This window comes from Balaenoptera physalus (genome assembly GCF_965194825.1).
Source record: "Balaenoptera physalus genome assembly, chromosome: X".
Taxonomy (NCBI): Eukaryota; Metazoa; Chordata; class Mammalia; order Artiodactyla; family Balaenopteridae; genus Balaenoptera; species Balaenoptera physalus.
This window is the reverse complement of record NC_138903.1, coordinates 37,769,542-37,787,826: the sequence shown is the minus strand read 5'-3', so window position 1 is coordinate 37,787,826 and position 18,285 is coordinate 37,769,542. Positions and strand designations below refer to the sequence as shown.

The 18,285-nt window shown below is 37.6% G+C and overlaps 1 protein-coding gene across 10 annotated transcripts in view; it reads left to right on the top strand.

Annotated features, from left to right (window-relative positions):
* The window catches only part of CASK (calcium/calmodulin dependent serine protein kinase), a 393,009-nt gene that overhangs the window by 189,731 nt on the left and 184,993 nt on the right, over positions 1–18,285 (top strand). For all 10 annotated transcript variants that reach the window (XM_082446395.1, XM_082446397.1, XM_082446400.1 and 7 more), the window contains exons 4-5: positions 13,024–13,101; positions 18,206–18,278. In XM_082446395.1, the coding sequence (XP_082302521.1) occupies positions 13,024–13,101; positions 18,206–18,278 (151 nt within the window). The remainder of the gene's footprint in view (positions 1–13,023; positions 13,102–18,205; positions 18,279–18,285) is intronic.

The following is an 18,285-nucleotide window of genomic DNA, read 5'->3' as shown; positions in this document are numbered from 1 at the left end:
TTTCTTCATTAATTTCTGCTCATTATCATTTCCTTCTACCTTCATTGGATTTAGTTTGCTGTTCTCTTAAAAAATTTCTCCTGATGGAACGTCACTGACTTCAGCTTTTCTTATTTTCTAATATTTTACATCAGTATTTGTAATATTTATGTTAAATTTAAATAAATTTTAAAGTATTAAAACTGCCTTATAAATACTGTTTTAGCTGCATTCTGAAGGAGTATTTTTGCATTTTATTTTTTTAACATTTAGAACTGTTTTTAGTATGACAAAAATGGTAGTGCCTGTTCATTTTTTAAAAGTAAAAAGAAAACAAAAAATCTAAACACAGTCCTACCCACTTACTCTTTAACACCCTGTTGTAATATCCAAAAATTTCTCAGTGCATAGATATGCATATATATGTTTATATATCTTAATATATTGTGAACGTCTTTCTATATCAATAAATATACTTCTATAGCATCATTTTAATGGCAGCATAATATTCTACTCTGTGGAGTTGCCACAATTTATTTGACCATTCTTCTATTGTTGGGCATTTAGGTTGTTTCCAACTTTTCCCTATTATAAATAGCCATGATAAACCCTTGCCATTAAAACTTGGCAAATATCTCTGATTATTTCCCTTAGAATGAAATTATTGGGTCAAAGGGCATGTACATTTTTAAGACCTTTGTCAAGCATTATAAAATTGTCCATTGGAAAGGTTGTATTGATGTATTCTTTTCATCAACAGTGGATTACCTGATGCAAGAAAAGTTTCTCCAACACTGAGGAGTGTGTGTTGGGGGCGGGAGCTAGCTAGCTTCTCCTACTGGAAGGTTGGACCTATGCCCCAAATGCTTCTTTCAGCCATTTCTGTATTTCTGGGTCTAATAATGGCAACACCCAAATCTTGAAATGTAATGCCTCAGTCCTGTACAACTTTTGATATGTACTGTTTTTATTATCATTGTTAGAAATACTTTCTAATTTTCAATGTGATTTCTCCTCTGATTCATAGGTTATTTAGCATGTATTTCTCAATCTCCAGGTATTTGGGGATTTTCTAGTTATTTTGTTTATTTCTAACTTTACTGTGATTAAGAAAGATACTCTGAGTGCTTACAGTTCTTTAAATTTTGTTGGGTCTCAGAAATCCACTTGTGCAATATCTTGAGTTGTAAACTGAAATAGTATTTTGCATGAGTGTGTGTGTAACATCATTTTTACTTGAAAGAATGACTAATAGACAGACTAAACAGACTAACAGACTAAACCACAGTTACTCAAACTTGAGTATGCAGCAGACGTTCAATAAAAAATGAACGAAGTGAGCCTGCTGCTTCCAGGGAAATAACTCACAGTAGTTGTCACTAGTGAATGAAATTCAAATTTTCAAGTGAAACTTAGAATCTTGGAAAACTTGTATCTGCCACCATGAGCTTAACAGCTTCCCAGGATTTAAAGAATGTTTCTAATGTAATCAGCAGTGATATTAATAAATGTGATTTTTGATATCATGTAATCAAAATGTGTCAGTATTTCAAAACTGCGTAACTCAGTGGACCAGTGTTTTTCAAATGACTAATGTGGAATGTTACAAAGTCATGCACAGGTAAAAGGTCTATTCAAAGAACAAGAGAGAACAATGGATTATATTATAACAGAGTACAAGTAGGTCATTGATACTGTTTCAGATTCTACATTGCAATTTGCCTTTAAGAAACTACCCATTCTTGAGTCTTGGTGTAGTATCAAAGAAGAATATTCACAAATATCTACAAGGGCTACTAAAGCATACCTTATTCTTCCAATTATGTATCTGTGTAAGGCCCTATCTTCTTCATTTACTTCAACCAAATAACACTCTAACAGATTGAATGTAGAAGCAGATGTGAGAATCTAGCTGTCTTCTATTAAACCAGAAATGAAAGAGATTTGCAAAATGTAAAACAGTACCACTCTTCTCACTAAATTTATTTTGTTTTAGAATACATAGTTATTTTTCATGAAAAATATTATTTTGGTTAACATGTAATGGGTTAATTATTGTTATTTTAAAATAAATGTTTTTTACATTTCTGGATTTTATTTATTTTTTTAAAAATTATTTTATTTATTTATTTTTGGCTGCATTGGGTCTTCATTGCTGCACACGGGCTTTCTCAAGTTGTGGCGAGCGGGGGTTACTCTTCATTGCAGTGCGAGGGCTTCTCATTGTGGTGGCTCCTCTTGTTGTGGAGCACAGGCTCTAGGTACACGGGCTTCAGTAGTTGTGGCTCGCGGGCTCTAGAGTGCAGGCTCAGTAGTTGTGGCTCACGGGCTCTAGGGTGCAGGTTCAGTAGTTGTGGCGCACAGGCTTAGTTGCTCCACAGCACGTGGGATGTTCCCGGACTAGGGCTTGAACCCATGTCCCCTGCATTGGCAGGCGGATTCTTAACCACTGTGCCACCAGGGAAGCCCACATTTCTGGATTTTAATTTTTAATACAGCAAATACTGATAGATAAAATCCCCACAAATACAATCCCTTTGGGGTTCTCAATAATCTTTAAGAGTAGAAAATGGCCCTGACATCAAAAAGTTAGATAACTTAGTGGTTGCCCTAGAAATTACAGTATGCCTCCCGACTTAGAAGTTATTGTTGTCAAGTATTTGTATTTAAAAATCAATCAATCCCCTCCCGTTCCCCCCCACAAACCCCGTCCCCTCCCATCCCATACCTACCTCTCTCTCTGTCTCTGAATAGTAACAGTTTTATATGGTCTCTCTCTCCAGAGTGAGACTGAGAAAATAGTTGTTTTATACAATCATTGTTCATTTAGATTCACCTACATATTTACTACATTTTATGTTTTCCGTGCCTTGCTGAATCTCTGAATTTTCATTTGACTTCATTTTTCGTCTACCTGAAGAATATTCTTTTGAATTTCCTTCAGGGATAGGTATGCTGGTAGCAAATTGTGTTGGTATTTTGCTTATCTGAAAGAATTTTCTTTTCACCTTCATTCTCTAGATTTATTTAGTGACAAGAGAAGTTTATTTTCTTTATTTTTTATACAGCAGGTTCTTATTAGTCATCAATTTTATACACATCAGCGTATACGTGTCGATCCCAATAGCCCAGTTCATCACACCACCCCCCCCACCCCCCCGTGGCTTGCCCCGCTTGGTGTCCATACATTTGTTCTCTACATCTGTGTCTCAACTTCTGCCCTGCAAACTGGTTCGTCTGTACCATTTTTCTAGGTTCCACATACGTTTGTTAATATACAATATTTGTTTTACTCTTTCTGACTTCCTTCACTCTGTATGACAGTCTCTAGATCCATCCACGTCTCAACAAATGACCCAATTTCGTTCCTTTTTATGGCTGAGTAATATTCCATTTTATATATGTACCACATCTTCTTGATCCATTCGTCTGTCGATGGGCATTTAGGTTGCTTCCCTGACCTGGCTATTGTAAATAGTGCTGCAGTGAACATTGGGGTGCATGTGTCTTTTTGAATTATGCTTTTCTCCGGGTATATGCCCAGTAGTGGGATTGCTGGATCATATGGTAATTCTATTTTTAGTTTTTTAAGGAACCTCCATACTGTTCTCCATAGTGGCTGTATCCATTTACATTCCCACCAACAGTGCAAGAGGGTTCCCTTTTCTCCACACCCTCTCCAGCATTTGTTGTTTGTAGATTTTCGGATGATGCCCCTTGTAACTGGTGTGAGGTGATACCTCATGGTAGTTTTGATTTGCATTTCTCTAATAATTAGTGATGTTGAGCAGCTTTTCATGTGCTTCTTGGCCATCTGTATGTCTTCTTTGGAGAAATGTCTATTTAGGTCTTCTGCCCATTTTTGGATTGGGTTGTTTGTTTCTTTAATATTGAGCTGCATGAGCTGTTTATATATTTTGAAGATTAATCCTTTGTCCGTTGATTCGTTTGCAAATATTTTCTCCCTTTCTGAGGGTTGTCTTTTCGTCTTGTTTGTAGTTTCCTTTGCTTTGCAAAAGCTGTGAAGTTTCATTAGGTCCCATTTGTTTATTTTTGTTTTTATTTCCATTCCTCTAGGAGGTGGATCAAAAAAGATCTTGCTGTGGTTTATGTCAAAGAGTGTTCTTCCTATGTTTTCCTCTAAGGGTTTTATAGTGTCCAGTCTTACATTTAGGTCTCTAATCCATTTTGAGTTTATTTTTGTGTATGGTGTTAGGGAGTGTTCTAATTTCAGTCTTTTACATGTAGCTGTCCAGTTTTCCCAGCACCACTTACTGAAGAGACTATCTTTTCTCCCTTGTATATCCTTGCCTCCTTTGTCATAGGTTAGTTGACCATAGGTGCGTGGGTTTATCTCTGGGCTTTCTATCCTGTTCCATTGATCTATGTTTCTGTTTGTGTGCCAGTACCATATTGTCTTGATTACTATAGCTTTGTAGTATAGTCTGAAGTCAGGGAGTCTGATTCCTCCCGCTCCGTTTTTTTCCCTCAAGGCTGCTTTGGCTATTCGGGGTCTTTTGTGTCTCCATACAAATTTTAAGATTTTTTGTTCTAGTTGCATAAAAAATGCCGTTGATAATTGATAGGGATTGCATTGAATCTGTAGATTTCTTTGGGTAGTACAGTCATTTTCACAATATTGATTCTTCCAATCCAAGAACATGGTATATCTCTCCATCTGTTGGTATCATCTTTAATTTCTTTCATCAGTGTCTTATAGTTTTCTGCATACAGGTCTTTTGTCTCCCTAGGTCAGTTTATTCCTAGGTATTTTATTCTTTTTGTTGCAGTGGTAAATGGGAGTGTTTCCTTAATTTCTCTTTCAGATTTTTCATCATTAGTGTATAAGAATGCAAGAGATTTCTGTGCATTAATTTTGTATCCTGCAACTTTACCAAATTCATTGATTAGCTCTAGTAGTTTTCTGGTGGCATCTTTAGGATTCTCTATGTGTAGTATCATGTCATCTGCAAACAGTGACAGTTTTACTTCTTCTTTTCCAATTTGTATTCCTTTTGTTTCTTTTTCTTCTCTGATTGCCGTGGCTAGGACTTCCAAAACTATGTTGAATAATAGTGGTGAGAGTGGACGTCCTTGTCTTGTTCCTGATCTTAGAGGAAATGCTTTCAGTTTTTCACCATTGAGAATGATGTTTGCTGTGGGTTTGTCGTATATGGCCCTTATTATGTTGAGGTAGGTTCTCTCTATGCCCACTTTCTGGAGAGTTTTTATCATAAATGGGTGTTGAATTTTGTCAGAAGCTTTTTCTGCATCTCTTGAGATGATCATATGGTTTTTATTCTTCAGTTTGTTAACATGGTGTATCACATTGATTGATTTGCGTATATTGAAGAATCCTTGCATCCCTGGGATAAATCCCACTTGATCATAGTGTATGATCCTTTTAATGTGTTGTTGGATTCTGTTTACTAGTATTTTGTTGAGGATTTTTTGCATCTATATTCATCAGTGATATTGGTCTGTAATTTTCTTTTTTTGTAGTATCTTTGTCTGGTTTTGGTATCAGGGTGATGGTGGCCTCATAGAATGAGTTTTGGAGTGTTCCTTCCTCTGCAATTTTTTGGAAGAGTTGGAGAAGGATGGGTGTTAGCTCTTCTCTAAATGTTTGGTAGAATTCCCCTGTGAAGCCATCTGGTCCTGGCCTTTTGTTTGTTGGAAGATTTTAAATCACAGTTTCAATTTCATTACTTGTGATTGGTGTGTTCATATTTTCTATTTCTTCGTGGTTCAGTCTTGGAAGGTTATACCTTTCTAAGACTTTATCCATTTTTTCCAGGTTGTCCATTTTATTGGCATAGAGTTGCTTGTAGTAGTCTCTTAGGATGCTTTGTATTTCTGCGGTGTCTGTTGTAACTTCTCATTTTTCATTTCTAATTTTATTGATTTGAGTCCTCTCCCTCTTTTTCTTGATGTGTCTGGCTAAAGGTTTATCCATTTTGTTTATCTTCTCAAAGAACCAGCTTTTAGTTTTATTGATGTTTGCTCTTGTTTTCTTTGTTTCTATTTCATTTATTTCTGCTCTGATCTTTATGATTTCTTTCCTTCTGCTCACTTTGGGTTTTGTTTGTTCTTCTTTCTCTAGTTCCTTTAGGTGTAAGGTTAGATTGTTTATTTGAGATTTTTCTTGTTTCTTGAGGTAGGCTTGTATAGCTATAAACTTCCCTCTTAGAACCGCTTTTGCTGCATCCCATAGGTTTTGGGTCGTCGTGTTTTCATTGTCATTTGTCTCTAGGTATTTTTTGATTTCCTCTTTGATTTCTTGAGTGATCTCTTGGTTATTTGGTAACATATTGTTTAACCTCCATGTGTTTGTGTTTTCTACATTTTTTTCCCTGTAATTCCTTTCTAATCTCATAGTGTTGTGGTCAGAAAAGATGCTTGATATGATTTCAATTTTCTTAAATTTGCTGAGGCTTGATTTGTGACCTAAGATGTGATCTATCCTGGAGAATGTTCTGTGCGCACTTGAAAAGAAAGTGTAATCTGCTGTTTTTGGATGGAATGTCTATAAATATCAATGAAATCTATCTGGTCTATTGTGTCATTTAAAGCTTCTGTTTCCTTATTTATTTTCATTTTGGATGATCTGTCGATTGGTGTAAGTGAGGTGTTAAAGTCCCCCACTATTATTGTGTTACTGTCGATTTCCTGTTTTATAGCTGTTAACAATTGCCTTATGTATTGAGGTGCTCCTATGTTGGGTGCATATATATTTATAATTGTTATATCTTCTTCGTGGATTGATCCCTTGATCATTATGTAGTGTCCTTCCTTGTCTCTTGTAACAGTCTTTATTTTAAAGTCTATTTTATCTGATATGAGTGTTGCTACTCCAGCTTTCTTTTGATTTCCATTTGCATGGAATATCTTTTTCCATCCCCTCACTTTCAGTCTGTATGTGTCCCTAGGTCTGAAGTGGGTCTCTTGTAAGTGGCATATATATGGGTCTTGTTTTTGTATCCATTCAGCAAGCCTGTGTCTTTTGGTTGGACCATTTAATCCATTCACGTTTAAGGTAATTATCGATATGTATGTTCCTATTACCATTTTCTTAATTGTTTTGAGTTTGTTTTTGTAGGTCCTTTTCTTCTCTTGTGTTTCCCACTTAGAGAAGTTCCTTTAGCATTTGTTGTAGAGCTGGTTTTGTGATGCTGAATTCTCTTAGCTTTTGCTTGTCTGTAAAGCTTTTGATTTCTCCATCGAATCTGAATCAGATCCTTTCTGGGTAGAGTAATCTTGGTTGTAGTTTCTTCCCTTTCGTCACTTTAAGTATATCATGCCACTCCCTTCTGGCTTGTAGAGTTTCTGCTGAGAAATCAGCTGTTAACCTTATGGGAGTTCCCTTGTATGTTATTTGTCATTTTTCCCTTGCTGCTTTCAGTAATTTTTCTTTGTCTTTAATTTTTGCCAATTTGATTACTATGTGTCTAGGCGTGTTTCTCCTAAGCTTTATCCTGTATGTTACTCGCTGCGCTTCCTGGACTTGGGTGGCTATTTCCTTTCCCATGTTAGGGAAGTTTTCGACTATAATCTCTTGAAATATTTTCTCGGGTCCTTTCTCTCTCTCTTCTCCTTCTGGGACCCCTATAATGCGAATGTTGTTGCATTTAATGTTGTCCCAGAGGTCTCTTAGGCTGTCTTCATTTCTTTTCATTCTTTTTTCTTTATTCTGTTCCACAGCAGTGAATTCCACCATTCTGTCTTCCAAGTCACTTATCCGTTCTTCTGCCTCAGTTATTCTGCTATTGATTCTTTCTAGTGTAGTTCTCATTTCAGTTATTGTATTGTTCATCTCTGTTTGTTTGTTCTTCAGTTCTTCTAGGTCTTTGTTAAACATTTCTTGCATCTTCTCGATCTTTGCCTCCATTCTTTTTCCGAGGTCCTGGATCATCTTCACTATCATTATTCTGAATTCTTTTTCTGGAAGGTTGCCTATCTCCACTTCATTTAGTTGTTTCTCTGGGGTTTTATCTTGTTCCTTCATCTGGTACATAGCCCTCTGCCTTTTCATCTTGTCTATCTTTCTGTGAATGTGGTTTTTGTTCCACAGGCTGCAGGATTGTAGTTCTTCTTGCTTCTGCTGTCTGCCCTCTGGTGGATGAGGCTATCTGAGAGGCTTGTGTAAGTGTCCTGATGGGAGGGACTGGTGGTGGGTAGAGCTGACTGTTGCTCTCGTGGGCAGGGCTCAGTAAAACTTTAATCCGCTTGACTGCTGATGGGTGGGGCTGGGTTCCCTCCCTGTTGGTTGTTTGGCCTGAGGCAACCCAACACTGGAGCCTACCTGGGCTCTTTGGTGGGGCTAATGACAGACTCTGGGAGGGCTCACACCAAGCAGTACTTCCCAGAACTTCTGCTGCCAGTGTCCTTGTCCCCAGGGTGAGCCACAGCCACCCCCCACCTCTGCAGGAGACCCTCCAACACTAGCAGGTAGGTCTGGTTCAGTCTCCCTTGGAGTCACTTCTCCTTCCCCTGGGTCCCGATGTGCACACTACTTTGTGTGTGCCCTCCAAGAGTGGAGTCTCTGTTTCCCCCAGTCCTGTTGAAGTCCTGCAATCAAATCCCACTAGGCTTCAAAGTCTGATTCTCTAGGAATTCCTCCTCCCGTTGCCAGACCACCAGGTTGGGAACCCTGACGTGGGGCTCAGAACCTTCACTCCAGTGGGTGGACTTCTGTGGTATAAGTGTTCTTCAGTCTGTGAGTCGCCCACCCAGCAGTTATGGGATTTGATTTTACTGTGATAGCGCCCCTCCTACCGTCTCATTGTGGCTTCTCCTTTGTCTTTGGATGTGGGGTATCTTTTTTGGTGAGTTCCAGTGTCTTCCTGTCAATGATTGTCCAGCAGCTAGTTGTGAGTCTGGTGTTCTCACAAGAGGGAGTGAGAGCATGTCCTTCTACTCCGCCATCTTGGTTCCTCCACCAGAAAAGAAGTTTAGATTGGCAGTTATTTTGATTTAAGATACCTTTCCACTGTATTCTGGCTTCCACTGTTGCTACTAAAAATCAGCTATCAGTCTAAGAGTCCATTGTTTTCACTGTTTGTGAGATTTTCTTTTTTCGTTTGGTTTCCTGCAGTTTTCACGGATATATATCTAACTATAGATATCTTGCTTGATGTTTAGTGGACTTTTCAAATCAGTGGATTGGTATCTTTAATCATTTCTGGGTAATTATCAGCCATGATATTTTCAGTATTGCTTCTGCTTCATTTTCTTTTCACTGTTTAAATTAAACTTCAATAAAATACATGGTGACCTTCTCACTGTAATCTTTTATGTTTCTTATCCTCACTTATATTTTCCATGTTTTATCTCTCCTTGCTTCAATCTGATTATCTTCTGGTTCACTAATTTTCTCTTCGACTATCTAACTTGCTCAAATTCTTAATTTTGATTTTATGTTTTTCCATTCTGAAATTTCTTCTTGCTACTTTTTCAAATCTGTAGTGTCACTTTTGATGATTTCTTGTTTCTTAGTGAAGTTTTTAAATTCAGCTTTTATCTCCATGGTAAATATTGGGGTTTTCCTATGATACCAGTAAGACATACCAGAATATATTCTATACCCCAGTTTTCAAAACACAGGTCTTTATGATTCCAGCCTGGGGTATAAGGTATTTTATCAGAGCCTTAGCCTTTGGTGGGCTCTTCTGAGGTGTGCCAAAGGAATAGCTCTGTCTCTCTTCTTGGATCACCCTGCTGCAAAAGAAGTTGGACCCTGTAAATCTCCATCTGACTGCCCCCTTCCACTTCTCTAGAGCTCCCCAAAAGTGAAGCCTCCTGCCTCCACATTTGCCTTCTTTCCATAGCCCCTCCCTATCCCCAGGGCAGAAGCAGCTCTTGCTCACCTCTTTGAGCTCTAATCCTTTCTCTGTTCTCACTAGGTAGTTTTTCACTCTTTATGCTGGTGATTCTTTAATGCTTAAAAAAAATTTTTTTATTTCATCCAGTCTTTGTAGTTGTTTCTGTCACCTTCAGGGGAAATGCTGGTCAGAGAAATCCAGATTTGATCTGTCCTTTACAGTGTTTCTCAAAGAATAGTTTGCAGGCACATTCCAATCTACCAGCCATTTACCCCTCTATAATGAGATGAGAACAGAAATTGAGACTAAACGTCTAGAAACTGTTAGAGTAATTTGGCATTGCTGTGAAATCGTAGCACATGATTTCGTATGTTGTAAAAAGTATTAGTTCTTAATATACCTGAGGGAGGATAAAGCTAGTCCTTCACCACAGTTAATTTGAGAAGCACTTCTTCATACAATCAAGTACAAGTCTCCTACAAGCCTCCTCTTTCTCTGCTTTTGCAGAATACATTGTAGAGGAGGGAAAAAAACCTTTCCTCTATACTTTTAGGTTAATGACTGAGGCCTGCAAATTAAACTGGCAAATGACAGATTAGCAGGAGAAAAGATTTTCATTCGCACATGGGGGGTGGGGGACATGCTCACAGAAAAAAGTGAAAGCCACAGAGACCCAGAGGCTTATATACCATTTTAACAGTGAAAGTAAAGAGACTAGACAAGGGAAGGGGGGAGTTTGGGCATCTGGGGTTGGGGGTGAATTGTGGGAAGGTGATCAGAAAATATATGGTAAATAAGAGTTATTTAGTAAGGTTTATTACACAGGTAAGAGTAGTTTTCTTCTTCCTGGTACATGAGAGGGGAACACCTTTACAAAAGGAAATTTCTGTCACCTTTACAAAGGGAAATTTATGTCCTGTTTTTAGGCAGAATGGAGGAGAGTACAGCATTCTTCCTGTATCTGCTGATTTTCGATTGCCTTCAGTTCAAAATAATCCTGTGCTAAAGTGGCATATATTGGGTGGCATATTCTGATTCCCTTCAACATACAGCCAGCCATACCTTGTGCCTCTAGACCTGTGATCTGTTTTGTTTGGAGCATTTGTTTATGGACAGTTTTTAAAAATTTTATAAGTAATGCATGTTTATTACAAAATTTTAAAAATTCAGATAGATGAAGGGGGGAGGTTAAGATCATTCATAATCCCATCAGTTTTCACAATTCAGAGTAAACCTCCCATAGTTTTTCTCTGTGTATAGTATAGAAGCATTCCCCATACTCTTCCTTAGCAGGGTTTCTTCTCTGTCTCATTTACTCCCTCAGAATGGAACCAACTGGGGAAATTCAGAACATGCTTCTTGAAGCTTCTTGGCAGCTCCAGAAACACACTAAGATGGGAAGCCAAAGCGAAAAACAATAGAAGAAACCTTATAATTGGTGTTTTTTAAGTTTATTTATTTATTCATTATTTATTTTGGCTGTGTTGAGTCTTCATTGCTGTGCGTGGGCTTTCTCTAGTTGCAGCGAGTGAGGGCTGCTCTTCGTTGTGGTGCGCAGTCTTCTCATTGCGGTGGCTTCTCTTGCTGTGGAGCACGGGCTCTAGGCATGCAGGCTTCAGTAGTTATGGCACACGGATTCAGTAGCTGTGGCGCACAGGCTTAGTTGCTCTGTGGCATGTGGGATCTTCCCAGACCAGGGCTTGAACCCCTGTCCCCTGCATTGGCAGGCGGATTCTTAACCACTGCGCCACCAGGGAAGTCCCATAATTGTTTTTAAAATCATATTATCAGATAAAGTTTATCAAAGAATTAAGACATTGAACTTTTTGTTCAAGGTTATTATATTAGGATTGTATGCATTATGGATATGTATATTTTAAGTTTCTGTGATGAATAAAATTTGTATGAATAACAGTATTTTTAGTTATTTCTGTATCTCATAAAATTTAAAATTAATGGATTGCCTCTTTTACTTTAATATCAATTAATGTTGCAATTAACTAATCAAATAGCTTTAATAATAGAAAATTACTTTCACAGTAATGACTTACTTTCAGATTAAACCCTCATAGAGCATGCCGGCATGTTTTAGAAGTTCCATAGGTGTTTTGTTTTTGTTTTTGTTTTTGTTTTTATTTGTTTGGTGTTTTTTTTGGTACCCCTGGTTATGAACCATTGTATTAAAAAAATGTATAATAGCCAAAAGATCCCATTTATAATAGCAACTAAAAATATAAAATGCCTTGGGGGGGGGTGGGGAACCCAATAATCAATATTTGGAACTAATGTGAAGAAAACCTTAAAACTATAACTTAGAGACATGAAAGGAAGTGGCGAGGCATATCATGTTCAAGGATGAGAATATTAGGAAAATGTTAATTTCTACTTGTTAGTCTATAAATATAATATTATTTCAGCCAAAATATAAAAATTTTTTAGCATTTGAGAAACTGATTTTAAAGTTCAGCTGGGAGAAAAAACTCATAAGAAAATGTTTACAGGGGCTTCCCTGGTGGCGCAGTGGTTGAGAGTCTGCCTGCCAATGCAGGGGACACGGGTTCGAGCCCTGGTCTGGGAAGATCCCACATGCCGCGGAGCAACTAGGCCCGTGAGCCACAATTACTGAGCCTGCGCGTCTGAAGCCTATGCTCCACAACAAGAGAGGCCGCGATAGTGAGAGGCCCGCGCACCGCGATGAAGAGTGGCCCCCACTTGCCACAACTAGAGAGAAAGCCCTCGCACAGAAACGAAGACCCAACACAGCCATAAATAAATAAATAAATAAATAAATAAAATTAAAAAAAAAAAAAGAAAATGTTTACAAAGAATAATAATGAAATGAGACTTATTTTGCCAAATATTAAAATATACTATTGCAGAATTAAAAATGGCATGGGACTAGATATAAAAATAGTGGAAAAGAGTAGAAACCTAAAAATACCTTGGTGTGTGTATATGTAAATGTAGAAATTGTCATTTCAAGTACTAGTAACTGTTTTTTCCCCCTGTAGATTTTCAATGTTAAGATGGTTATAATGTCCTTTATAATTTATGTCTATTTTTCATCAAAAGAAAGGAGATTTAAATAATTTATATTTATAAATAATTTATTATAATCTTTAGCTGTAAGTCAACTAAAAACTTAGTTACAATGTATTCACTTTCAATGTTTTCTTCCTGAAATTTTCTCTTTCCTTATATTCTTTTTCACATTTCTCTACAGTATGGATGGAGCGGATCTGTGTTTTGAAATTGTAAAACGAGCTGACGCTGGTTTTGTATACAGTGAAGCTGTGGCCAGGTATGTAATTTGTATGAACTTCCCAGAAATAAAGGTAGAAGTAAAAGAAGGAAATGACAAGGAAATCACATGAAGTGGCCTGCTCTTTGAACTGGTGACGAGCATACTGCCACTCGTTCTTACAGGGAGCATCTCTCTTTTAATGTGCATTAGTGGAACCAAACAGTGACTGGAAATGCAAAATATTGAACAATGAATTGATCTATTTATATGGATTTACAGTTGAACATCACTACTGCTATCTTTTCCATTTCTGATGACTTTTATACAAGGAGGAATTTGATAGCTCAGGAACCGTGTAGAATTAAACTTGGGTTTTTTTGTGTGTTTGATTTTTGCTTTTTAGCAGATGTGCCTCATTAGTTCTTCAGTTTGCCTTTTAGTGATAGCAAATTGTTAGGTGACCAGTTAATCTGAGAAAAAGCATAGAACAGTAGAAGGAACAGAAATAAAAGCACAGTTTTTCTGCTGAATATATTTGCTTCAGGCCAGTGTTTGATCTCCCAATCAAGTAGCCACCATTGTTCCAAGTGTAGGAGTTCTTGTAAAGAACTGATGACTCAAAATAAGGATTTAATATGAAAAATCACAAGAGCCATGCACTGGGCCACTTGCTTGTAGATTTGAAGCAGTACAACTTTCTGCTTTGGTGACAATCATATCATAAATACCCACTCCAATAAGTTGCCTTTTTAATACCTGGGGTACAGCATCTCTCCTCAGTCACTAACCATAGTATGTTGAAGGGTTCAAACCCACAAACCCATTGGGATTTATTAAAACTTTCTACCATTTGAGAAATAGTTACCATTAAATGATTATAACTTTCTCCCTCCTATCATTCTTTTTATAATTATGGCACAATGGACAGATATGGCTGAAAACAGCTTAGAGACTACCTCATGCGTCTTCAAGCTTAGAATGGCTTGACTTTCTTCAAATTCTTTGCCCTGCCTTCTCCTGACTGAGGAGCAAGGTCCCCAGTCTCAGGAGATGGAGCAGCCATAGCTATAACACAAGATAAAGAATATACTCAATTTTAGGTAGCTGCTGTTTTGTACTCCTGGAGCTAGGGAGAAGAAGCAAATGAGAGTTTATATATACTAACTTTAATTCCTTCTTTTAACTCCTGATGTATTCATGGTAGAACTGAGGCTAAATATCCTTTTTTCTTTTGTGCCGTGTTCACTAAAGCATATTCTAGGGTTTTCTTTTTTTTTTTTAATCCCATTTTACTCTTGTTTTGAATTCTTATCACAGTTTAAAATTTTTACTTTGTATTGTGTTTCAGAATTAAAAAGCATTCTTTAATACCAAAGGTAGTCAATGCTGTCTTGATTTTTCTTATGGCACAGTGGTAAACCACTTTCTCCTACTAAATGAAACTCTCAGACTTTTGCATATCATTGTCCATATTTATTTCTTTAAGAATTTGAGTTTTGTATTTTCCCATATTGATATCTTTCAACAGCAGCATCAAATAGGGAAAACTAAAAATTCTAGATGTTGATTTTATAAAACAGTGAAGCTTGATGGAGGAAGATGACTTTTTCCTTTTGGAACCACAAAAACACTGGGGTACCTGGCATATAGGCTGTCAGAGTTGATGTTAAACCAGTACCACTTTTACTCTGTTCCCTACTCATCCCTATCACTTTTCCTTAACTTTGAGCCTGTCTCTGCCACTGAACTAGGTGTTAGGATAGGGAGAATAGTAGTGTTGTAGAGGTGATGTCATACAGTGAAATGACTTGAGTTCTCTCCCAATCTTGAGATTTATAGAAAAGTTAGATGTTTATATATATCAAGATGATTGTATATCAATCAAGCCTGTTGATTTTAAGATCTACCTATATTGCTATTAAAATGGTGATTTTATGAAAGGAACTTTCCAGAATGGACCAGAAAAGAGTAGTATTGGGATCAGTAAGTGACACTGCATAGAGAGGGGTTTGGCACAATTTATTAAAAACCCTTCCTAAAAATGACAAAAGGGAGTGGCCTCAGAAAGTATGATTATGTATGTCCCCTATTGCAGAGTACCAATGACCATGTAACAAGGGCACGTAAATCCTTCCTTTGGTTTAGAGCGTTCAACCAGATGACTTCTACCTTCCTCCTCTCTGATTCTGTGATTTGTTGTTGGAAAATTCAGCTTGCATTAGTTATTCTAGTGAGACCAATTGCAAGAAGACTCTGAGACACCAAGTAATCATATTGATAATGTTGTTTTTCTCCAACTGGCTGAGCGTCAAGAGGAGCAGCAAAGCATGACATGAAAGAAAACTGCGTTCATTCCTTACAACCCAATTAGTGATTACCTCTGTTCTTTCAGAGGTGGTGAGTTGCGGAGCAGGCTAACATATAGGATCAGATTATCAAATCAAACTCTCACAAATCAGAGAGATATTCTTCCCTAGCACCAGGCTTTACTAAACAATTATAAGGATACAAGCAATCAAAAGGCTCAGCTGAAGCAGACAGAGATCTGGGCCTTTTAAGGGCAGCTCCTCACTTCATTCCTTCCTGCATCAGAAATGCACCTCTGGCCCAGAATAGATGAGGTCTCTACATGAGGTTTGTGAGATTCCACACACAGAGGGGAGCATTTAAATTATGAAACATCTCCATTGTGTATCTTGGAGAGTTGTATGACTTACATGACATCTTCCAGGAAGCCATTCATGCCTCAGAGATCCTGGGTTCTGTTTATCATAGGTAGTCCTTAGCCAAGAACATTCTGTTAAGGGAATTCCAGAGATAAGCTTTCTTCAGCCTAGCAAAGAGCTTTTTTAAGTGTAGTCTTTTTACCCAGAGTTGCCAAAGAGAGTAGACTGAGTCACCTCCCTTTTTTCTTCCACCCCCAAAATACTTCCTTCCAAAGGAAGTGAGAGGATTGCTGGCCAGCTCTTTTCTTTCCACGGAGTTATCATCATTCCTGATCCTTAGGGATGGAGACAAACATAGATATTGATGAGTTTCTCTGAAAGTATAGGCCACCATGATGCTTCATGTAATGAAGCTTTTTGATTAAAGTTTAGTCAGCAACTCTCTAGAATGTATATGGGTGGATTTTGGTTCTGTAGTCTGCTTGCACACTATTCACATGCACAGCCTCCCAAGGGTCATGACTGGGAGGGTGGAGAAAGATCAGTTTAAATATGTTATATTTGGGGGAAAAAAATTCTACCCTGCCCCCACAGAGATTCTAATATGTATGTATATTTGGGTTAAATAATTGAGTATTCGGATTTAAAAATGCTCATTCATTGAGGTTTTTTCTTTTTAAATAAAACTTTGAGATAAGAATTTTTTTTTTTAGAATTTTCTTCAGGCTAAGGATAGAAGTGGCTGTCCTAGTGCTAAGTATCCAAAGTAGTCATGCTGTTAGGTATAAGCTAGGTCCATATTACCTAACTTAAACTTACCTACTATTCCAGTGTTCACACCTAGATGCACAAATAGGCTGTTCCTAAATCTTGACTAAATTTGATAATAATAGACTTAACCTTTGTAGCATGCTTTAGAGTTTTTAGAAACTAGAGTTTTTCACACTTGTTATCTCTGCCATTTCGGGGGGTCACAGATCCTCCAAAGCATGATTTGAACCAGGAAAGGGCAACAACACCAAGTTAAGAACCCCTAACTTAAACAGAAACTTAATTTCAACTGCACTGGCCCAGGAAAAGAGTATGTGACCATGACCCGCCACGTGTGCATTTGCAAAGTAAGAAAAATTGAACATCACAACTGCAGGAGCCTGGCTCCTTCTGCTCAGAGCCCAGTTGTGAGGAGACAATGATAAGTACAGGAACAAAGCCTGGGTGTTTTTTTCCCCCTGCCTTTCATTTTTAAACTAGAACCTTCTGATCAATTCTAATACATGAAATAATGCATATGCTAATTAGAGGGACATTGATGTGAGTTTGGCTAGATAGTAGCATACCAAAGAGGGAACTCAATGGAAATGTCTTTTAATTTTAAAGCAGGAGTGGAGAAAATTTTTTTTGGTCTTGAGTCAAAAGCACACACACAAGGTCATTTGTAAGTACCATTAAATTATTTAGTTTTTATTTTAAAGTGTGGGGAATAAAAGATCTGGATAGAAAAAACCAAAATGCAATAAATACTAAACAATAATTAATGTTAAGTATATTGCATTTCTGTGTCATGGCTAGTTGGGAAGGAAAAGGGGAAAGTGAGAAAGGAAGAGGGATAGTAGGGGAAAAACGACAGATATGAAGGGAATAAAATTCAGAGGAAGAGAAGATGAAAAAGACCCTCAAAGAAGAAACAGTGGGATTACAGAAGAACTTCAGAATGGAGGGAAGGAAATCGAAGTAAGTTCTGAAGTAATATTGAATGAACTGCTCTTGTCACACCCTGTGGCTAGTTGACCCTGTTACCATTTTTAAGGACTGTTCTTTAAAATGCTCGCTCCTCCTCTGTTCTTCACCTGGACCCAGTGCAGAGCCTCTGTGGACCCTGCTGACCTTGTGAGGAGTTTGACTTCCTAGGACTTAGGCCCAGAAGGAACTCTGCTTTGTTCAAGGATGCCCCAACTAAAACTTGATTATGTTGCAAAAAGAAATTGTAGAGGCATAAGAGGGTTCTTCTTTCTTGTTTGTCCTTAGAGCTAAATGGAAATAAGACAGAGAGCCAGCCTCTGCTGGCAGATAAAAGGTTCCCACCCCTTTAGTCAGAATCCTTGGTGTACCTCTGAGCACTGGTCACTTAATAGCAATCCAGTGTAACTAAGTAAGTAGAATTAACTGAGTGTCAGAAGACTTTTTTTTTCATGTTTTAAGCTTGAATTTTTAGTTTGCAGAGCTATTTTACTTATGAACTGTGTGAAATTCCTTTGACTTAGATATCTCAGAAAATACAGAACACATTAATTCTTCATAAAGCTCATAAACTTATGCATCTAACAACTTTTTCATTACTAAGCTGCACATTCCACCAATCTTGTCTACTCAAATGAAAAGTGTCCGTGGGCAGTGAGTATGAAGGTGGGAGTTACAAACTAGGGACACTGTACATTAAGTTTTAAAAATATAAGGGTTTTTTTTTACAGTTTTAGATTTCTTTTGTTTTTCTACAGTCATTACATGAGACAGATCCTGGAAGCTCTACGCTATTGTCATGATAACAACATAATTCACAGGGATGTGAAGGTAAGTC